At 44.1% G+C, this 23,453-nt stretch overlaps 1 protein-coding gene across 1 annotated transcript in view; it reads right to left on the reverse strand.

The window, feature by feature from the left end:
- The window catches only part of OVCH1 (ovochymase 1), a 60,565-nt gene that overhangs the window by 8,983 nt on the left and 28,129 nt on the right, over positions 1-23,453 (reverse strand). The window contains exons 20-30 of the mRNA XM_030549263.1: positions 23,353-23,425; positions 22,415-22,610; positions 21,407-21,564; positions 19,980-20,136; positions 18,080-18,184; positions 11,369-11,590; positions 4,955-5,080; positions 4,247-4,385; positions 3,316-3,455; positions 1,806-1,940; positions 530-565 (exon numbers count right to left, since the gene is read on the reverse strand). Of these exons, the coding sequence (XP_030405123.1) occupies positions 530-565; positions 1,806-1,940; positions 3,316-3,455; positions 4,247-4,385; positions 4,955-5,080; positions 11,369-11,590; positions 18,080-18,184; positions 19,980-20,136; positions 21,407-21,564; positions 22,415-22,610; positions 23,353-23,425 (1,487 nt within the window). The remainder of the gene's footprint in view (positions 1-529; positions 566-1,805; positions 1,941-3,315; positions 3,456-4,246; positions 4,386-4,954; positions 5,081-11,368; positions 11,591-18,079; positions 18,185-19,979; positions 20,137-21,406; positions 21,565-22,414; positions 22,611-23,352; positions 23,426-23,453) is intronic.

The following is a 23,453-nucleotide window of genomic DNA, read 5'->3' on the forward strand; positions in this document are numbered from 1 at the left end:
GTCTGGAAAAACGGGATGTCACACTTGGTTCACATTTTCAAGCTTTAAAAAAAAAAGTGTTTTCTTTCTCCCAGATGTGTCACATGCAGCTAAAATGACTAGGCTATCAAGCCATAACTCCAGGATGCAAGGGCAAAGGGGGGAAAGCAGATAGAGTTCCTTTCCCATCACTCAAAATCTGAGGGAGTTGAGGCTGACTTTGAGATTAGCTAAGAATTCCTTTATGTTCCGGCTACCAACGCACTTCTCTGGTCCTGTGTGACAATTCATCATGCAGGAACAGAAACAAAGAAGCAGCCAGCTGATATTAAAGAAACAACTGTGGAAGCACCACCCAGACTGAATGAAGGGCAACTGTTAAGGCACTAAGCTGGCTGTTTTATTGGATACATTCTGGTATTGAAGTTAACCACCACAGAGCCTCTCCTCCAAATAAAATCCAGGAGACATTTAGAAAAGCTATTTATGGTTTGATTGTTTGCATCTACCTCCCCGCATAGCTGGTAGAAAGACCTAGAACTGACCTTACCTTTTTCAGCAGCTTTCAATTTTCCTAATGCAGAACCTAAAATGAGAGAGTCACCATACTTATCATTAATGGTTACACTCACCATACAAATAAACTAGGAATTCTGAATGCCTCAATGGGTAGACAAGAACTCTTGAGCGATTAGGCATTAAGAACCATACTCTGACACAAGGACAGGTAGTTTCCCTTATGTGGTCTCCAAATGTGTAATATTAAAAAAAAACGGAGAAGTTTTAAAAATATGATTGTGTTTTGTTAATTTACAAGGATAAGCTCATTTACCAGAACTGATAGTATATTTATATTGGATTGACCTTCTACATGGACAAAACATTTGGCTTGTTTTGTTATGTGGCATAACAAATGCAGGGCGTCGGGGGGACTGATGAATTAGGTTGCTGTGGTCACAAAGTGATTTGCTTTCATGAAAAACAGAAGTAGTATCCTAAGGGACAAAGCAGTAATTTTTCACATCTGTGATGTCTTTGATCCCAGGGTATCAAAAGTTACTTCGTAGTATGACCATAGCACCCACTGTGTGCTAGCTGTTGTCCTCACAAAGATGAGGGTCCCTGCCCCAAAGGGCTTCCAATCCAGGGCTACAAGAGAAAGGTGATTAAAAAAATTGATTTTTTTAATCTATCATTTTTTAAAAACTAACCAACCTTAACTGCTGTATGAGTTAGTTGGTTTCTTGTAGGTGCAGTAGAAGTGAGTTTTGGTGGTGCGGGGAGGCATTTGAAGGAGAAAAGCTATGAACTTGCATACTAGCTCAGGGAGGGAGTTCAGTGCATAAGGATAGAGGGAAAGGAAAAGAATAGTCGTGAAAGAAGTCAACAAGTAGGGATGGTGATAGGGGTTAGTAGTTTATGCAGAGCAGAATCAGTGGGGTCACTGGAAGATACAGTACATTGGTTAGACTGTTAATTAGAGACCTTCATTTCACAGATGGGAAAAGAAGATGCAGAAGTTTGGTGAATTGCTTCAATACCTAGTAAATAGTAGAGACTGGGTTAGAACCAGATTTCTGACACTCAATAAGCCTCCTCTCTGGAATGGATAGGTTGGGAGCCTCTCTCTCTCTCTCTCTCTCTCGTAGTGCTTTACATCTTCCAGATATTGTCTGAACATTAATGCTTCTTCTTTAGGTTTGTTTTCTTTTTATAAATGGTCATGAGACTCTCCTGCTATGTATTTTTCTCTTACATTTTGCATAACCTTCCTCTATACTGCACTCCCACTCCTCCACTCAAAACCAAATCTGTAACCAACTTACCAGGTTGTAGATCATGGAAAGAGTAGGTCAAAACAAATCCTTTTGAAGCCACTTCAGCACTGGATATGAAAGTCAGCGTCACCACTGGACCATCAGACTTTAAAGGATAGAGTGAAATTTCCCCACAGAAGTTACCTGCCAGGAAGTAGGATTCCAGTTGATAACCATGAAGGGCACAAGGCTAGGCTATTGTATTTCGCCCAGACCTGTTATACCGCACCTCAGAAAAATGAAGCCTTAAACTATACCTGTATAAATCCTTCATGTATCAGTGAGAAATGAAACCTCAGTCTGTTGAGCCGCCTTGAGTTCATTCTACTCTGATTAACAGACTGAGAGGCTTGTCTACACTTACAGAGCTGCAGCTGCCCTGGTGCAGCTTTAGTGGAGACATTACCTACGCCGATGGGAGACCTTCTCCGGTTGACATAGGTACTCCACCTCCCTGAGAAGCGGTAGCTATGTCAATGGGAAAAGCCCTCCCATTAACATTATGCTGTTTAGTCTAAGGGTTAGGTAGGTGTAACTGTCATTCAGGGGGTATGGAACGTCCACATTCCTGAGTGACGCAGTTACATTGACCTACGTTTGTAGTGTAGACTGGTGCTAAGATAGAGCAGAATTTCAAAAGGTTATTGTACACACTTCTTATAAACAAAACAGTGTCCTCCTCACAACAGAAGAAGTGCACTTTGACTAAAACAAACCAAACCAAAAAGGTAAAAACACCCTTGCTGTAACTATTAAAAGCATTAGGATGTGGTGGCTGGGTTGGGGAAGAGAATGCTTTCAGATAGACATCTCTGATGGCTGAAAGTTAACTGATCCACATAGACGTCGTATACTATGGCACTAATGAGATTTTAGTTACTTTTCTATTTAACTGTCTGGACTGTTAGGGTTGCACACAAGGGAGAGAACAGTCTCTTTGGAAGTTATTTTGTTATTTCAGTTTTCATAAGACACATTTTTATGTGGAGACCAATGGATCGATCACAGGGCATCACGTTCATTGGAGAATGAGCCACTTCAGTGCCCTGTAGGCCAGAACTGTTTGAGACAATGTATAAATAATTAGTAGAAATTCCTTGAGGGCCCCATAATAGTATCTGCTGCAATTTATTTCCAGTTCAACTGTCATTTGCTCACTGTCGTGCATAGCAGTGTTGAGAGAAGCATCATAGGAAGCACTCCACATGCTAATGTTCATTTGTTCCTAAGATATTGAATGGCCAACAATTTGACTGACATCTGCCTTTAAGGGAAATTTATCATGAACAGTGAAACCACCAACCAATCCCATCTCTACAATAGAACTACAGAAATGGTTCCTAGAAATGGAAATGATGATGAACTAGCTAGAAGACACTCCCCTAAAGTCAGTATAAATAGAAACAAAGTTGGAATTCCTCTTTTCGTGTGGCAAATTTCCAGCTTTCTTAGCAGACCATTGGACAGAGTTTCCCTCTTCCTCTTCCACTCCCAGCAACACCACAAGTAAATCTCTCACCTATCAGCTCCTTTGTTGGCTCAAATCCTTCATACACCATCAGTTGTCCATGGCAATCAGACACAGTCTTTTCAGTCCAGAAGGCCAGGAAATCAAGCCGAATAATGAATTTTAACGGGGCTACGATTCGCCAGTGGCAGCTGCAGAGCAAGAACAAATTAACACCCAATCACATGCACCCTACAACTGGCTCATATTTCCACGGGATCGTTATTAAAATGGTGTGGAAGGAACAAGGAAAGAAAAGAATTTGAGTCTGTTTTAAAAAACAAACCCCAAACAACAAAGTGGAGATTCTAATCCAGGGTGGGATGTTGGTTTGAATCCATTTTGGTATAGAAATTATGAATAAAATGAACTATCAACCAGTTGATGAAAGTGTACATAAAATTATGACACTTATTCAGAAACAAGATGGACCAATGCCAATGAAGCTTCCTAGCTGCTTAACACTTCACTGAGCAACCACTCCTACTCATTGCTCCCTCTTAGTAGGAAAAGCTGGGGGAAGAAAGGGCTAAGAACTAGACAAGCCTTGCAAAAAGGGTGAGGATAAAACTGATCAAGAGTGCCCTTTTTACCACCTTGCTGAGTTATTCTATGCCAGAGGAGGGGAGGGGGGAGGGAGAGTCCCTTTCAACATTCCAGTTGACAACATGATGAAAGAAAGATTTTACCAGAACAATGCTAGATTTGGCCACTAATTGTTAGAAAGGGTGTAGCAGCATTAGCCCTTCTGATCACCATGTTTCTATGTGAAAGGCAGACAGGTTCCACAATTGCTTTCTGTGGCACCAGTTCAGTTTTTAAAAGATGTGTAAATGAAATACAGAAGTTAGATGTGGAAAAAGTCATATTTGTTCATCCCAGTTCAGCCACAGTTTTGTAGAACTGAGTTCCAAGAATCAGGATTAAACAAGTTCACTCTCACCTGGTGGCATTAGGATAGCCATGGGGATAGCCTGGTGACTGGATCAATCCTTCTGGGTCTGTGAGAATGACATCCCTGCAGCGTGACAATTCTTGGTTCATATCCTTGGGACGTTTCACTGTCTTTCCAATCTTTGGCCCTAGAAAGAAACTGGATGTAAAATTTGGGATTCAAGTTGCTACTGTCTTTTAAATACACTTCTACCAATCTCCAAGACGATACCACATGAGTGCCTCTAGAAGATGGTCCCTAGGCTAAAGTCCATCTAAAGAAAGCTGAAAATTAAAAATGCCTCGTTTAAAAATTAAAATTAGTCTGGAAAACAAAACAGTTGGGCTGCCAACTAATTTGATACCAATAGTGATTATTTTCCATTATTCAAGATATTTCTGCTTGCTATTTAAGTTCTCTGTAAAAAGAAATATCAAGGCTTATTTTAGGGTCATTCCAGCTTTCTTCATTCTGTGTTTTTCTAATTTCCCATGTAGGCCTCAGTAAAATAAGAACTCTATTTTGGTGCTCAATAAGAATTCAACTGGTTCCTCCAGAAGAGAGTCCCTTATTCTATATCCACCTCACTGCCTTCTGGAAGCAAGCAGAGTCCTGAAATTGTATAGGTTAGTTTGAATTGGAGGTCAAATGGTTCAGCTCACTCTGTACCAGCCACCTCTCTCTCTCTCTAGCAGTGGGGATGTCATCTTACCATACCTTGGACTCTGAAGACCATGTACTCAATGCCAAAGGTAGCAAGGGTAAGAGAATGGAACACCACTTTCACCACAGGGCCAGGACTCAGAAAGGTCCTAGGTGACTGCAGGACACCGCATAGTTCAGCTAGGAGAGAAACAAACCCAAGCAAAAGGAGAAATATTAGAAACTGCTCTGGAAACAAATCCTGAAGTGCAACTTTTAGTTGCATAATAGTTACAAAATTAATATACCGCTCTCTCTCGGGGAAGTTGAAAAATTAAGGGGAAGAGGAAATAAAGCCTAATGCATACAGTATTCGGAAACATACTGGCTGTAAGTCATTTATCTGTTTGTATTTTTCAGTATCTTTCTTGATGAAAATTAAAAAAGCCTAACTTCTGCCAAGCCCACTGACTGATTTTTTTAAAATTAATTTTGGATATGATTTTTAAGCATTTTAATTTTTATCAATTAAAATGTTCACAGGATGAAAATTATGGAGAGGTCAGACTAACGACAAAGGACATGGAAATTCAAAGCATTAAAGCTTCATTAGCCATTAAAAACAAAAAATTGTCAACATCACATCAAAACATACCAAGTAAATATCCTTAAATTGAACTAAAGTTCTCAAGCAACATTTCTCTTACTTTGCTTATCTGTAAATTTGATTGTCATTGATGGAAATACTTTGTCGGTTTGTGTGTACACAGTAAAATCAATATTTACTGATAACCTAATCCTTCCAAGCTTACATATAATTTATAGAGCAGAACTCCATCATCATGCAATAACTTAAGGACAAGATAGGGAACAGAACTGTTGGTCATCCTATGACCCACAGATAGTTGAGATCACATGGACTATTTGCTTGCCATCCAAAGAGCCAGTTTGGATTAAACTGTGGTCCTCTGCTGTGGGACACCTTGTGTGTGGGCCTCTGAATCTGAAATTGTTTCCAGGACCCCTGTTGCACTCCGTCCTGTTTGGATCCTCTGATTCCCAATTTTTTGATTTCCCTTGTCTCCAGCTTTTCCGAATTAATGCCGATGGGGCTAAAGGAATGTCTGAGCTCTGCCTGCTCAATGCAAGAAGCTGGATAGAGGTCTGAAAATAGCTTTTCCTTTAGGCATATCAGAAGCAGAGCATTGTTTACAATGAGTGTGACTCGCTGAATCATAGGGCTGGAAGGGACCTTGAGAAGTCATCCAGTCCAGTCCCCTGCACTCATGGCAGTGCTAAGCATTATCTAGACCATCCCTGACAGGTGTTTGTCCAACCTTCTCTTAAAAATCCCCAGTGATGGAGATTCCACAACCTCTCCAGGCAATTTATTCCAGCCCTTAACCACCCTGACAGTTAGGAAGTTTTTCCTAACATCCAACCTAAACCTCCCTTGCTGAAATTTAAGCCCACTGCATCTTGTCCTATCCTCAGAGGTTAAGAACAACAATTCTTCCTCCTCCTTCTTGTAACATTTTATATATTTGAAAACCGATGTTCCCTCTCAGTCATCTCTTTTCCAGACTAAGCAAATCCAATTTTTTCAATTTTCCCTCATAGGTCATGTTTTCTAGACCTTTAATAATTTCTGTTGCTCTTTGCTGGACTTTCCCCAGTTTGTCCACATCTTTCCTGAAATGTGGCACCCAGAACTGGATGATACTCCAGTTGAGGCCTAATCAGCGCAGGGCAGAGTGGAAAAATTACTTCTCATGTCTTGCTTACAACACTACTGCTAATACGTCCCAGAATGATGTTTGCTTTTTTGCAACAGTGTTACACGTTGAGCCACTATACACTCAGATCCCTTTCCGCAGTACTCCTTCCTAGGCAGTCATTTCCCATTATGTATGTGTGAAAATGATTGTTCCTTTTTAAGGGGAGCACTTTGCATTTGTCCTTATTGAATTTCATCCTATTTACTTCAGACCATTTCTCCAGTTTGTCCAGATCATTTTGAATTTTAATCCTATTCTCCAAGGGTGAATGCAAACTGCCAAGGGAACTGCAGGTCTCAAGGACAGTAGAAAGTCCTCCCATCTCAGGTCTGTTTCCCTGCGCTTCTTGTTCTGTTATGATTAACTACATCAACTGCTACTACTATTTCCTCCAAGGGGCTTTTAGCCCCTCCTTTTTCCCAGAAACATTCTGCGTGGGGGGCATTGTTTTGTTTTAAACAATTAGAAAGGCCTTGTTTCTCCCCAAGCGCACACCAAGCCCTCTCCTGAAACATTTACAATTCACTCCACTTCCTGTTCTACTCAGAGCACATACGGAATAGGAAGGAGAACGTTAAAGCTCTTTGGGGATGAAGCTGGCATTCAAGCAGCAATGGGAGCATGCTGCTAGCTAGTCATTTGCCTCCTCTTAACCCCTCACCTCACCATCGGCACAGCACTTTTAAATAGAGAAGAAATAGCCATTCCCCTACCCATTTCCTCACAGGGATTCCAAGGTTCTTATTTTGATTTTCCCTTTTCCTCTGCACATAGCAGCTCCGGTTCTATTTTATTTATGGTTGTATAGTACAGAATGTTGTGCACCTGAACTATAGAAGTGGGTGAGTGAGGTTCTGTGGCCTGCAATGTATAGGAAGTGAGACTAGATGATCATGATGGTCCCTTATGATATTTCATGCAGATTTACAGATTTGTAGACTTAAACAAGTAAGATGAAGTTGGAGCTGGCACCTTACTTTCTTTGACCCTCCCCCTCCAACCCGATTCCATAGTTTCGGCCTATTTTAAAAAATATAGGCACAATATTACTTCGTTTATTTATTAAACCCATTTCTCTCAACCAGTGGGTGCAGAGGGTTGCAAAAGACAATTGTGGGGTCATGAGGAACTGAAAGTGTTAAAATCTAAAGCAAAAAAAAAAAGTTTCCCTCTTCCATCCCCATGCTCCCTTACACTTCCAGGGTTGTTGTCAACCTCTCATAACCACTTAAATATATTTAGGTCTTCTGGGTTTTGGGAGTGTTATAAACAGATAGTTAAGGGTTAATGTCTCTTTTACCTGTAAAGAGTTAAGAGACTGAGACCCAAACACCTGACCAGAGGACCAATCAGGAAACAAGATACTTTCAAATCTAGGTGGAGGGAAGCTTTTGTTTGTGGGGTTTGGGTTTGTGCGTAGTTCTCTCTGGGTCCTGGACGGGACTAGAGGTGCAACCAGGTTTCCGCCAATCTCCCTGCTACAGTCTCTTATCTATTCAGAATAGTGAGTAAGTACAAAGGCGGTTATAGTTCTTTAACTTGTTTTTCTTTATTTGCAGATGTGTACTTGCTGGAAGTAGCTTAAATTGTATTTCTGCTGGAGAAAGCTTCTTTCTATTGTCTATAAGCTAGAAAAACCCTGTATATTTACCATCTTGATTACAGAGACAATTTTTATGTTTTTTCCTTCTTTAATAAAGTTTTCCTCTTTTTTAGAACCTAATTGATTTTTTGGGGTTATCTTTTGTAAGACTCCAGGGAAGGGAGTCTGCACTCACCAGGGAACTGGTGGGAGAAAGGAAAGGGAGGAGGGAAGAAAAACCTGCTCTCTGCATTTATCTCTGTATCTCTCTCCGGGAAGAAGGGAGGGGGAAGGTAACATTCCTCTTGGGGTGGGGATTCAAGGAATTGAATCACAGTGGTCTCCTAGTGTACCCAGGGTGGGAAAGAGCTGGGAGGAAGAAAGGAGGGGGAAGGGAAATGGTTTATTCCCCTTTGTTTTGAGACTCAAGGAATCTGGGTCTTGGGGGTCCCCAGGGAAGGGTTTGGGGGGACCAGAGGGTATCAGGCCCTGGAATTCCTGATTGGTAGCAGCGCTACAGAATCTAAGCTGGTAATTAAGCTTAGAGGACTTTAGGCTAGTACCCATATCCTGGACACTAAGGTCCAGAGTTGGGAATTATACTATGACAGGGGGACTTTATTAAATTTGGGGTGAGTTGTAGGTTTAGCAATTTTTGAGCCAAAAAATAGGTTTTTCAGGGCCTTCTTTTTGTATAATGTAATGATTAACGTGTTATGAGCTGGGTGAAACCTTGTTATGGGTTGAGTTATAACCCGATTGAAATGGGCAGGCATGAGCTCTCCCTTCTATTAACATAACTAAGACAAGAAGTACATGAGAACCCACCCAGGAACTTTTGGCATAGTATTCTTTTTGGTAAGTGATGAGAGGGGTAATGGGGAAAGAAGTCACACAGAAACAGAGGCCAGACAAGACCACATGGAAGGGGAAGACTGCCCGAAGGAGCAGCTGAAGGCACAGTGGTTGAACCTGGAAAGAACCTGGGGAGGTTTTCGGGTCAGGATTCAGGCTAAAAAGCTAAAATCTTGTAATAAATTAGTAGCTGCTTGGGCCAAAAGGGTAACAGTATATTATAGGACATTCTATACTGTCCACGCCACAGCAGCACTTCTGGTGAAGACACTCTAAGCCCATGAGAGAGAGAGCTCTCTGATCAACTTAACTCCTGCCTCTGTGAGAGGCAGTAGCTATGTCAGTGGGAGATGCTCTCCCACTGACATAGTGCTGTCCATACTGATGCTCAGGTCAGTAATATATGTTGCTCAGGGTGTGGATTATTCACACCCCAGAGCGACTTAAGTTATACCAAAGTAATTTGTAGTGTAGACAGTCTTACTCATTACACTAGTATACACTGAAACAAGTGATCTCTTTGCAATGTTCCCTTATGGGTGTTAACGTAGTTCTACCTCAAACAGCAGTACATTGAAGTACAGTAGGAAACTTTTAGCATGCATCAGCGGGTCTACATGGATAACCACCACCCATCAAATCCCTGTAGTCTGTCCTTAATCCTGAGGGCATTCTGCACACAATATTTTAAAATTGTGCATAATTTATTTGTCAAATAAACATGGAGGCTCCAGCATGGCATTGGGGAGCACAGGCCACTGGCTCCACAGAGGTTGGAGATCACTGCGCAGCTCTCCCCTGGGAGATGGACTCAGCGGCAAGGCTGCACCCAACTCAGACACAGCACAAGGACTGGGCCTGCCCCAGAAAACACCCCAGGGCCGTGCCCCTCTGCACCAGGTGCTGGCAGACAGGCTCAGCAAGGCAGGATCTCAATGTGAAGGGGCTTAGTGTGGCAGGATCCAAGTGTGGGTTGAGAGGGTTGTGTGTGGAGCAATCTGGGTGCAGGTGGCTCAGTGGAGGATCTGAGTAGCGGGGGGATCTGAATGCACATGGGCTTGTGGGGGGGGCTGGGTGCAATGGGACCCTGCAGGGGGTGTCCAGGTGAAGGTAGTTGGGGGCTCAGTAGTGGGGTCCAGGAACAGGGTGGGACTCATCTGGCGGTAGTGAGTGCAGGGGAGGGGATGAGGCTCAATGGAAGGATCAGGGTATGAGGGGTACCTGGATGCACAGGGGTTGGGCAGATGGGGGAGCACCTCCCTGTACAGTGATCCCTCCCCTACATCTGAGGAGTGATGGGTGCAGGAAGCTGGGGGGAGGGAGAAAAATCGGGCGGGGGGGAAGTTTGCAGTTTCCTACAACTGGGGGAGAAATCTAGGGGTGGGCCTGACACAGTCCTGGATGCTGTGCAGAGAAAGAAGCAGTTCCATCCCCCCCAGCCCACCTGGGACTAGCAGCTGAGCTTGGCGCAGGGTAGGAACCTCCAGCTTCCACCTCCTGCCCCAGAGTAATTTACCTCTTTGCTGGATGCCTTGGGCACCCAAAACATATTGCTGGGGAGGGTCACATGACTGATCTTGTGGCTTCCTTTTGCTTCCCCATCAGAAAGTCATTTTTCTGCAGGGAAGCAAAAAAAAAAAAAAGCCTTCAGGGGACAAATTCTGCATATATGCAATGGCACAGAATTCCCCCAGGAGTAATTTACTGCTCAGAATAGACAAACTTTTAGATGCAGGTAGCCATCTCCCATGTTTGTTGAATAATGAAATGACTGGGCTTTTTCGTTTTTAAATCAGGAGTGTTTTATCAGTTAAAAACTATAATCAGAAGCCATACATATATAACCCTATCATTATCATTGAAAAGTGACCTGTAAGGAGAACTGTAAAATGTTTTTACTTCAGGTAAGGGGTACATCACCTGAAGAAAAAAAAAAAGAAAAAAAAAAAGGTCATGAAACACTGATTTAGTCCAGAATGTCTCATGTATAGTACCTGCATATCTATCCAAATACTACACCATGATTTCCACACACCCTCCCTTGCCATTCATACAATTCAATTAAGGGCCTGATTCTCTGCTGCTTTAAAAACTGATGTCAACAGAACTAAGTCAAATGTACACTCAGAGAATCTGGCCTTAAAATGTAGCTTAAAGTAAATTCAGCCTGCAGTATGGCACACTCTATAGACACTGGCCAGTTTTTAAAAAAAGATTCCACACACAGAGGAGAAACTAAGAGTGCTGAAAAGCTTCAGTTAGATTATTGATTACCTACTACTTTTCTTCCTCTCTGGCTCTCTTCATATATCCCTAGGAGCTCCACTTGGCAGTTCCGTGAGGCTGGTATTGATAGATGCTTTACTGTGAGCTTTGCCATGCCTCTGGGGGACATTCTGAGCACCCAAGAGCAATTCAAGCTCCCCATGTAGCCTGATGAGCAAGGGGATGAGAAGAAACCTCTGGGCTCTGTTAACTCCACTTCCGATGGACATTCTGCACAGAAGAGCATATGCTGGTCACAGGAGCACTGGGAAAGAGCTTTTACTGCTCTACAACTCCTATTAATTACATCTTAAATCAGAGATCCTAAGAAGACAATATGGCCAATGGGAAACAGTTTGTTAGTATTGCATGTTACTGCTTCAGTCATCACTGAGACCCAGGGCACTAAATGTCTCTCTAGTAAGACAAAGAGCAAAAGTTTGCCCTCAGTTACAAACATGCAGTCCTCAGAAGCCAGTTGAAATGCATAGGTGTAACCAAGAGCAAACTTTTGCTTGTCCCTAATACAGATATGGTATAGTTCCCATAATTTATTATTTAAGCAATCCCCTGGTCTCAAGTGCTTGGAATGATAGAAGTGAAATACTCCAATACAGAGGATGAGTTTCCAGTGCTAAAAGGCAAGCACAGTGCTTTGCAGAAAGCCCCAGCAATCCAGCTACTGGAAGCAAGATAGGCAACATCCCCAAAGTGACAGAGGCCGGCCTGCAAGAGGGGAGACCAAAAAACAGCCAATGACCCAGGACAGTTCCAGAGTGAACTGGGTATTCAATGGGGAGAAACCTCACAAAGCTATCCAGCTCAAGCTTTCACATATTCATTGATCTGGACAATTTTCCAGTGTGATGATTTAATCTTTATCTGACACTGGTCTCTTACCAACCTGTCCAGGATTAGGCAACAGGCTCAGCAAGTTAATGGATGTTTTCTGGGAAAGCAAAGAATACTTTCCCTGCTTAGAAAAAACACACAGATAAAGGCATAAGAAAAACAGAGCTGTGTTGGCTTGTGCTCCATGCACACACAGGGGAATCAAATGCAGCATTTCCCAAGTGGAAAGAGACCAAATCAATAGGGAAATATTTTGAAGCATCTGTGAGAGTGTTGTAAACTGGACGAGAGAAAACAAAACTGCTAGTGAGATCTGTGTCCCCCTTTAATCCTGTATACAATAGGGCTTTTTGCATCCCACAGCAGTATCTTTTAAAAGCCATAATCTCTATGCAATACCATTAGTACTTTGTAAATCATTTCCTCCACCACTGAAGTTTCTGAAATCCCTGCTAAAGCTAGCACTGACCTCACCACACCTCGCCCCACACATTATGCATGAGCACAGAATGCTGACAACGGGAAAAAGCCTGCAGTTCACAGTTTAGTAGGCTGGGTGGTTAGGCTAGGAACCCAAAGAAAGGAGAGTGCACCCCATCTCTATTCTATATGCAAGCAAATTAAATGTATCCTATGCGGAAGTTGCTATGCTGGTAACTGATGCTCTCTGTATGGAAGAGGAACAGCATTGCTAACAATTGTGTGAGCATCCCCACCTACTACATAAGAATGACCATAATGGATCAGACCAAAGGTCAATCTAGCCCAGTATCCTGTCTTCTGACAGTGGCCAATGCCAGGTGCCCCAGAGGGAGCGAATAGAACAGGTAATCACCAAGTGATCCATCCCCTGTTGCCCATTCACAGCTTTTGGCAAACAGAGGCTAGGGACACCATCCCTGCCCATCCTGGCTAATAGCCATTGATGGACCGATCCTCCATGAACCTATCTAGTTCTTTTTGGAACCCTGTTAGAGTCTTCACCTTCCTCTGGCAAGGAGTTCCACAGATTGACTGTACATTGTGTGAAAAAATACTTCCTTTTGTTTTTAAACCTGCTGCCTATTAATTTCATTTGGTGACTTTCTAGTTCTTGTGTTATTCAAAGGAGTAAACAACACACCCTTATTCACTTTCTCAACACCAGTCAAGATTTTATACATTTCTATCATATCCCCCCTTATTTCCCCACACTGTCCTGGAGGCACCATTCAGTCGGGATATTTCAGTCTCGATGGCCACTCAAATCTCTGACCTCTGCTGAAATTATCAGCATGGGTGCTAGTTATAGGGTGACCAGATGTCCCAATTTTATACAGACAGTCCCTATATTTGGGTTTTTTTTCTTATATGGGCACCTATTAGCCCGCTGCCCCATCCTGATTTCGCACAATTTTCTAACTGGCTAGCATCACCAGATAGACAGTTTAGAGGCATGTATTGCTTGCCTGGGTTCTCTGGTAACAGTGCGAGCAAGCTGAGCTGGTAGCATTAACTCCTGAACAGACTGGATTTTGGGGCCTTGCCAAAGCTAGTGTCTTGTTTAAGGGTTCTTTTGCTTTCACTCCATGTTTTCACCATTCTTTTCCTTCAATGCTGTCTGCTCAGCTGTGGGAGAAAACCTTTCTGGGTGTGTTAAGTGTGTGACAGGTGGGAGAGGTTAAGTCAAGAGCCAAAATTGTTTATCATCATCGTATTTGTATTACAGTAGCCTCTGAGCCCCAGCCAAAATTGGGACCCAGTTATGCTAGGTGCTGTACATAAGCACAGAAAGACTGTTTCTACCCTGCACAGCTTGCAGTCTAAATAGACAAGACTGACAAAGGGTAGCAGACAGGAAATATTACACCTTTTACAGATGGTGAATTGAGGTAGAAAGGATTAAGTGAATTGCCTAAGATAACACGGACATCTGGGCAGATGCAGGAACTGAATCCAGTTCTTCTGATTTAGTCCAGTCCGTTAACCACAAAAGGATCCTTCTTCTAAGGATGTGCTTGGGTCTGCTCTCATCCACCCCATTCCAAAAGAAAAAAAAAGCCAAGCACTCCCTGTGGTCCCCTCCTCTGAGTACAGAGCCCTGAGAGGTGGGGCTTTAAAAATCATGCACTCCAGTTGTGTCCTTTTTATCTCTCAAAGAAAGCTGTCCAAGGTTTATTCTTCAATAGAACGTTCTGAAAGCAGATGGTGCAAAATACCCCTCAGCACCATGGATTCAGTCCCAGTGCTGTCACTTACTTTTCAGACCACCTACAGTACTGAGTAAGTTCCATTAAGGAAAGTAGGTAACCTACATTATAAACTGGTCATTCTAGTAGAGGCTGGTCCATATAAGAGTTGTGAAAGTCTACCACCACTTTCAGGTAGGGGACTTGGTCAGTCAACTCAAGTGGCCGCATTCCATGCTTTTGAGCTACGAGAGGAGCAGGTTCAAGCCCTGCTCTTGGCCCAAGCTGGGCTGGTTACTCCCTAGTTTACCAGTTTGTGAAAAGGGCATTCTGACATCTACCTAACTTACACGGATGAGGGTTAGTTAATATTTTAAGTCAAGCGAGTCATAATTCTGTGAGAAAACCTGCTAGTTAAGGGCCAAATTCTTATGAAAGTAGACAATGGAGAATTATTTTATAGCCAACAATCAAAATATATTGAATCCTGTGGCTAATAGTTCAAGCAAATTAAAGGGAGGATGGAAATTTTTTTCTGATTGGCAGTTATGCTAGTAGTATGGGACTGGGAAGGGCACGAGAACATGGTGGCTGGTATCAAATGGTTTAAGACTGTAGAGTGGGGCAATGTAAGAAAAACTAACAGCAAGAAGGATTTTTTGTTTGTTTAAAAAAAAAAGAAAAAACAGTCACTGAGGAAAATACTTTATGGTTGATGGAATTCAAAAGAAAACAAGTAATTTTGTTTGTTGCCCTGTAGCAGGGTACTGCTGCAGAGGCAGCTAATTAGTCCCTGCTCAGCCAGCCCCAATCAGGTGAAATGGATTGGGGCTGGAGAGAAGCCTCTGAATGGGCTGCACTTGTGGGCCCGCAGGCTCAAGGGCCATAAAGGCTGGCTGGCAGCCAGAGGAAGTGGGGAAGAGAACAGCCAGAGGCACGGCAGTCTCCAGGCTGGGGCAGACTCCCTGTGAAGGAGGAGAGTAAGACCTGTAAAGCTGTAAATAGAATCACTGGTGGTGGGAACTGTGTGTGAATAAAAAGCCACGGGTGCTGCATCTAGGAGGCTCAGAGTGCTTTGTTGAGACAGCAGGGAGCTGCAGCAAGGGGGGCCGAGGAAGAGACCCGGTTACACATGGGGGCTTGTCCGGGAACCAGTGCCATAGATGCAGTGTGGCAGCCTGGCATGGAGAACACCCTGCAATTGCTAGCAGAACAACAGACTGAAATGCAGAAGATGCTACAGTCTTTGCAGGAGTCCCACCAGGTGGAGCGGCAGGCCCTCCTCGTCTAACAGACAGAGCAACAGAAGGCCCTCCAGGATTTCATAAAGGAGCAGTCGATGGCGCAGCAACAGCTCCTGCAGAAAGTGGTGAGTCCTGCTGTGGGGGATGGTACCCAGACCCCAGGCCTTAGCCTTTGTAAAATGGCCCCCGCCGATGACCTCGATGCCTTTTTGGGCACTTTTGAACGGGTGGCCCTAGGCGCTGGTTGGGACTGGACTACATGGGCCCTGCGGCTGGGCCCTTATCTCACTGGGGAGGCGCAGGCTGCATATATGGCACTGACAGAGATCCAAACCAGGGATTATGATGCGGTGAAGGGGGCAATTTTAGACCACCTTGGACTGGACTGTTGGTCGAGAAATACCGCCAGAAGTTTCAGGCAGCCCAGTGGGCAGGGCATGTGCGACCCTGGGCCTTTGCGCAGAAATTAACGGACTGGCCAACCCGATGGTTGAGGCCCGATGCCCACACGGTGGGCCAGATAATGGACCAGGTGGTCCTTGAGCAGTTTTTACAGGGCCTCCCAGACAGTGCGGCAACACCAGCTGGTCACTCTGGAAGCAGCAGTACAAAGGACCGAGGAATATGCGGAGACTGACCTCTCAGCGAGGGAACCTCGAGCCTTGCGGGATCTAGAGAGGGGCAGGAAGCCCCGTGAACAAGGCAGGATGAAGCCGCTGGACAAGCGACGGGAGGAGCCCAAGGGGACCCCTAGCTGCCCAGGGCAGCCCGTGTGTTGGCGGTGCAGGAAGCTGGGACACAAAAGTCGGGACTGCCCGATGATGGAGTGTGGGGCGGTGGACTTTTGTGGCTGGACCTGGAGTGGGGTGCGGAAAAGGAGGCGTGGGTTGGACACAGTCCCGGTGAGGGTAGGGGGAAAGCCCCAGCGGGGTCTAGTGGACACGGCCTTCGCCCACTCCTTTGTACAGCGGCCCTTGGTGAGGCCGCATTGGCTTATCCCCGGGAGACAGATGTGTGTGGAATGCATCCACGGGGACAGGGAATATTATCCCGTGGCCCAGGTACTGCTTGAAGCAAACGGGCGGTTTGCCTGGAAGTGGGTGGGGGTACGAGAAGGTTTAGCTTACCCTGTCCTCTTAGGGCAGGACTGGCGCTCTCCCCTAAAGGGAAGGGCGGCCGGACGGGAGCGACCATTAAAGAGGAAGAAGGGAAAGAGGACCCTGGAAAGGGGGAGCCAGACCCTGGGGAAGGTGGACCCAGAGCAAGGGATGGACCTACAACCTCCAGGGGAACAGTTGAAAGAGCCTAGACAACAAAACCAAAATAGCAAACCAGAGGGAATGGCTGGGAAGCCCAGGAAGCTTCCAGGGCCAGACCCCTGGGGAGGGTGACACCCGGGGGGAGATTAAAGACACCCCACACTTGGAGGCCTCACAGCATGGAGGTGAAGGGCCTGGCCCGGAAGCGGGGGGCTGACTTGGGGCAGGGGGCTCGGAGTCAACAACTCCAGGGAAAAGGGAGGAGCCGCCTCTGGAGCGGCCGGCCCAGCCGTGTGAATGGTGTGAGGACCTCTGGGTGAGCGTGGACCGGTGGGGTGCCCCACCCCCTACCCAATGTATCTCTTGTGGGTGGGGTGTGCAAAAGCCCCAGGGGGTTGGTCCTGGGGGCCCCTCCACAAGGCAGGCGGCCCCACTGCATAGTAATATCCTGGGCAGAGGGAAGAGAGGCTGAGGGTGACCAGGTCTGGCACCAGCTTAAAGGGGGAGGTATGTAGCAGGGTGCTGCTGCAGAGGCAGCTAATTAGCCCCTGCTCAGCCAGCCCCAATCAGGTGAAATGGATTGGGGCTGGAGAGAAGCTGGTGACTGGCCTCTGTACAGCTGCACCTGTGGGCCTGCAGGCTCAAGGGCCATAAAGGCTGGCTGGCAGCCAGAGGAAGTGGGGAAGAGAACAGCCAGAGGCACGGCAGTCTCCAGGCTGGGGTAGACTCCCCGTAGAGGAGGAGAGTAAGACCTGTAAAGCTGTAAATAGAATCACTGGTGGTGGGAACTGTGTGTGAATAAAAAGCCACAGGTGCTGCATCTAGGAGGCTCAGAGTGCTTTGTTGAGACAGCAGGGAGCTGCAGCAAGGGGGGCTGAGGAAGAGACCCCGTTACGTGCTCCCACTTTAGACTCCTGCAACTATAGATTCTCTCAGCTTGTCTGCACTAGTCTTGGGGTTAAAAGAGGATTATTTGTATCTAACCCTAAGATCCCTTGTCAATAGGCAATTCCACAAAACTGCTGTAATTACAAAGTTTTTGGTCTTTATACACTTTGGCAACAATTGCCTAGCTTGGCACCCCGCACAGTACTACCAGGCTGAATCTTGGCCCACCACTTTCCACAGGATACAGCGGTATGCAAGAAACAGACCAGCAGCACTATTAACTGAATGTAGCTGCAGGAGAGCTTTTACCTTGTCTGTATGCAGCTCCTGTTGGTGTTGTAGGCCGTTTCATTGATGTCTGTGTTAAGGTTTCATGTCCATTATTGCTTACCTGAAGGGCATTTGGTTCAAACTCTGTAGAGAAAGATACAACATGTCTATTACTAGGACAGTTTAATAAAGAGATCCTGGGCTATGTATAATCTGTAGAGACACAGCTTTGTGGGAAACCAGACAGTACCCATACTCACAGGTCCGGCTTCAGGCACCAGCCCAGCAAGCAGCTGCTTGGGGCGGCACGTTTAGGTCTTCAGTGGCAATTCAGCGGCTGGTCCCTCACGCCCTCTCAGACTGAAGGACGAGCTGCCGAATTGCTGCCGAAGACTGAAGCGGTGGTGGTAGAGATGCAGATCACGATCGTGGCTCTCCCCCCCGGCCCTGCATTCTCAGGATTAAGACATCCCAGCAAGAGTCAGATTGACCATAGCCTTGCTCGTGAAGTGATAATGGTACGCTAAACCTTTCAAATGAAGCCATCTATATAGAGGCAGAAGTGAACACGAGCAAGCGATAGTAAAACCTCCACCATAGAAACTGATTTACAGGTAAAGATCTGTGCACTTCTCTTCCTGAGACTGGTTATCTTAGAGTAAACTCATCAAAAAGCAAACTATAGAAAGCTAATGCCCACCAATTATTGATACTAGATCTTCCAATATGGAAGAGACCTCTAGTAGTCATATAATTCATCTGGGGGAGATGACTGGAGACTGCTACCCTCATGAACGGCATTTAGCAATCCTAAATTAGTAGTGACCATTGTAAAAAGACTTAAAAAAAAAAAGCTCATACTGAGTCCCTGACTATGCTGAAATTCATTTCTTCTTCCTTATTTGAGTTAACAGCAGATCTAAAAGTCATGCTTATTCTGTGAAAAGGTACCAGATGACAACTGCTCTAAACAGGCCAACAAGTGAATAGTATTAACCTCTTATGCCAGAAATCAGGACAGGGAACAGGAGCTGCATTTGCCACCACTGCAGTTCTGCTGGTAGATGATTTAAAAAAAAAAAAAATCTATATATAAAAGCGTTATGCTGAGTCACACACAGCTAGAATATCAAAAGGATTTTTTTGCTAACCAAAGTAGGTTTTAGTTTTGCATCCTCCTGAACTAGCTTGACAAGATACAGGATGGATAATTAGGAATATCCCTTGGGATGGATGGCAGCCACATCAGCAGTCAAATTGCTGTGGGGAAGAAATAAGTGGTTTGCTCTACTTCAGTTAGGAAAACACCCCAATTCCCACGGCATGGCGGTTTGTGAGGATAACAAGTAGGAAACCACACACACTGCCTTAAAACATTCTTCCTGTCATCTCTAAGTGTTCCTTGCATTGTAAAGAACACGGTCCACTTCCTTTTAACAGGCACATATTGTGTTTTAGTCAGTCATTCTCTAGTGAGCTGTGTTATTGATTACTCTTTCTATAGCACATATTCTGAAGTGTACAAAATGCACTTGTCCAGAGTTTGGTGTGTACTGGTGGATTGTACTTCATTTCAGATTATCCTGGAAGTTCTGCATCTCTAAAATTGGGCTGATAGAAAAATACCATTATTTTTCACAAGAAATGTGGAAAAAATGCACAAATGTTTTGTCTGAAATTTCCTATAACATTTCTCTCTCTCTCTCTCTCTCACACACACACACACACTCCTCCCTGAAAACTGGAAAAATTTTGGTTTTAAAAAAGTTTGGGTTTTTTTCTTAATTTTTTTCTTGGTTCTAAATCAAATAAAGTCATAAAAAAAGGTTTTTGTTTTTAGATAAAAAATGTTCTATCTGCTGTCCACAAAATACTTTGAATACTTCCAGCAAGCTCTTCCTTTAGGACACACACTCCTTAGAAGAAAGAAGATATTTACCTCTTATTGTGGATTTGATCCAATCCAGGAAGACTCTCACCCTTGTATAAACTCCTGGTTTCTTTGGCCTGGCACAACCAACACCCCAGCTGATGATGCCATAAAGAATAAATGGCTCTCTCTCATTACGGCAAACCAGTGGGCCACCAGAATCACCCTGAAAGCACACAGACAGAGGGACTTCTTAGAATATTAGTAGAAACTTCCTTCATTTGTCTTCTGCACTCTTAGTCACAGAAGTGAAGAGCAGTCACAGATCATAGGTAAGGGGAAAAGTTTGAATACGAGAACTGAGTGTGCCCAGTTCACTCTCTTGGTTTCTTAGTCATGGACTGGGATGGTTAATTCAATAAATCAGATTGTTAGTAAGGCAAAGTGGTATGGAAGACTGAACACAGGGTTGGGACTCAGGAGGTATTAAATTCAGTCACATTTGAAATAAATATTCCATTTATAATCTCTTTTAGATTCCAAGCTTGTTACTCTGAAATGTAGCACACCTGTAGAATCAGTGTGAAGTGATGTAAACAGCAACAACTATGGTTGTAGCTCTTTTTGTTTAGGGTACCACCAGGTTCAAAACATCACCGGGTTTTGCAGTCTGTTACTGTCCATTTTTTTAAGTTCTCAGCCATTCTCACTTTACAAATGACACCTGTGCAGTGTCAGCTACCATAAGACATGTATCTAGGCTCTGCCAGTACTCCTAGACTGCTGTGATATAGATAACCAATCACCACCCTTACTCCACAGCTAATTTGCATGCTTCAATTTCATTGGTTGTGTGAGGGAGACTGCACAAATGAGCCAAGTAATAGACTAATTGCCATAACCGTGCAACAGAACAAGCCTTCAGCTACTAGTTTATTAAGGGTTAATAAAGGTAAATAGAAATGCATAACAGGCATGAATATTTTGTATTCTAGAGGTAAACACACCAGTAGGTGTTACAGACTGTTATAAGCAACCTATTGACTGGTTGGATTCTAGAACAGTTATTGAACATTATTCTTTCATATAACTAATATAAAAAGTGTGACCCAATATTCTAACCTGGTTTTGCCATCTATTCACTGGGTAGGATTCAAGAAACAAAAAGGAAGAGCATCCCGTCACCCAGAGTTATTCAGGCCTGATCACAGTTACAGCTGAAAGCCCAAATACACCAATGGTTGTTTTTGCCAGTAAGCTTCTCCAGCTCCATGGTTTGAATTCAGTTCTAGTTTGGGCTAATTATGTTTATTGGTTTTTTTGATGCTCTGTGCGTTGCCCAGTCCTGCTGTAGACAGTTATCAGGGGCGGTTGCCTTGTTGATAGAATTTGGTCTACCAGCGTTTTCCCAATGCTTTCTACCACATTAAAATACAACAGAAAAACAAATCACCAAGACTCTTCTTCAATGGTACTTGCATTTAGTAGCAACTCACCTGGCAGGAATCCTGCCCTCCAGAGGAAGCAAAACCAGCACAAAGCATCCTAGCTGTGATCCCTCCAGGGTGATTAAAATAGTAATTTTTCTCACAGATTTCACTCTCAAGTATGGGTACTTGTGTCTGCTGCAGTCGACTAGCAAGGCTACCATCTGCTGGGGGGAGAAATTGGCAGAGGAACATTTATCACATTGCAAGCTATTTGCAGGGTTAAAGAACCTGCTGAGAATGCAAAACTGGAGACGGAAACCAACAGAAAGAAGTCTGCTAAAACCACACATTTCCTCCTGCCCCCTTGCTAACAGCCACAATTCTGATCCAACCAGGCAGCTGAGTATGGGAACTGGACTTTCCTCCAGGTTTTCTGAACCTTCTGGTTATGTAATAATATGGCTGGTGCCTGTACACACTGTGGCGGATCCCCTTTGCCGACAGTACAGTATATCTATTTCAGAGCAGAAGTAGATGCTCAATTTGGCTTTGTTCAGTAAATGGACTCAAAACAGCTCCTGCTAGAAAAAGCCCAGGTTTTAGCTAGTGTCTCCCCAGCCCACTAAGTTTGTCTTGGAATGAACAAACCTCTTGTTTATGAATCTCTCCTCAGTGCCCTGATCATTTTAACCCTTTTATGGTTTGTGAGGCTTCCCACTCCCTACAAACCAGAAAGTAAGACCCAGAACATAAAATCAAAAGCACGGCAGTTTTAAGAGCAACTGCTAGGCCTGCAATCCTGGACATGATTCTAATTATAGCTAGACAGCTGCAAATCAGTCAGCCCATAAGCAACATGTAAGAGATATATCTGTTTGCACAGTGATAGCAGAAAGCTCCTAAATGCTAAAAATCACCTGTGTGTACGAAGAGCTGTGGATCCTGCCATCCACTCCCCACCCAGCATAATGCTCAGCACACCCGACAATGATACTAAGAGATGCAGGACAGAGGTAGAATCTTCACAGATATTTCCATCTTGTTTGCCCAGTTAGAGAAGAACATACTACATACCTTCTTGGGTGCTCCCCCAGCCAGTCATGGTGCACAGAACAGAGGAAGATAACGGTTGTGTGCTGTTGGGCAAACATATTGGCCTCACAACAGTGTTATACTCCAGAGGGGCATCCAGTTGGATCAGTGCAATATCAGAGTCATAGCTCACTGTATCAAACTCAGGGTGCACCACAATAGTTTTCACCCTTCTCACCTGTACCAAACAGGATCAAACATTAATAAAGCAAAAAATGATGAGATAGAAGAGGCTGGACCAAGGAAGATACAGCTGAAAATGGCCATTAAAGGGAGATAGGTTTAAAGTACATTTTGGAAGAGACAAATTGGTGTCAGGCTGGAGAAGTATCAAAACAGATTAAAAAAGAGGGAACATTCAGGATTCTGGAAGTCAGCTCAGTATATCCCTCAACTCTTGATTACAGATGGGCCACAAATGGAAGAGACTGTATTTAAATTCCTTGAATTTAGGAGCAAGGATTCTATTTCATTTTGCTAATCTAAGCTGATATATTTTTGCAGACCAACATAAACTATCCCTAAGCTTTTGCCCCCTTGGCTCAACTTAATGCACAGAAAGGCACTGGTCAACAAGTGATTCTGTAGGAAGACATATAGCCCAACATTAAGACAGCAAGACGCTGAAAGCACTACAGCTTGTGTTTTGCCAACTACTAGACTTAAAAAGACACTAACATGAGAAAGCCTTAAAAAAAGGGTATCATCAAGGATTAGGTTTGCCATGCAAGTCCACAGACTATTTTGTTTCAAATGCTCTTCTTCCCCCCTTTGGTCACCCAAGACACCCACCTTTCTTTGGTTATTTCATCTTATTGGTTAGCATCGCGTTTTATTTAGTGTACATGGATCTATTACAAAGAAGCAGGGAAGAGGAATCAACACAACCCACATTTTAGATTGTTTTGTTCAGTCTCTACCTGTTCTGTTGACTCCTTCAGGATTCTATCATGGTCTCCCACGATGACAGTCCAATGCAGTGGTCTGTTTGTTCTGTAAAACAGAAATAACTGCACTGGAT

Source organism: Gopherus evgoodei, chromosome 1 (assembly GCF_007399415.2).
Source record: "Gopherus evgoodei ecotype Sinaloan lineage chromosome 1, rGopEvg1_v1.p, whole genome shotgun sequence".
NCBI lineage: Eukaryota > Metazoa > Chordata > Testudines > Testudinidae > Gopherus > Gopherus evgoodei.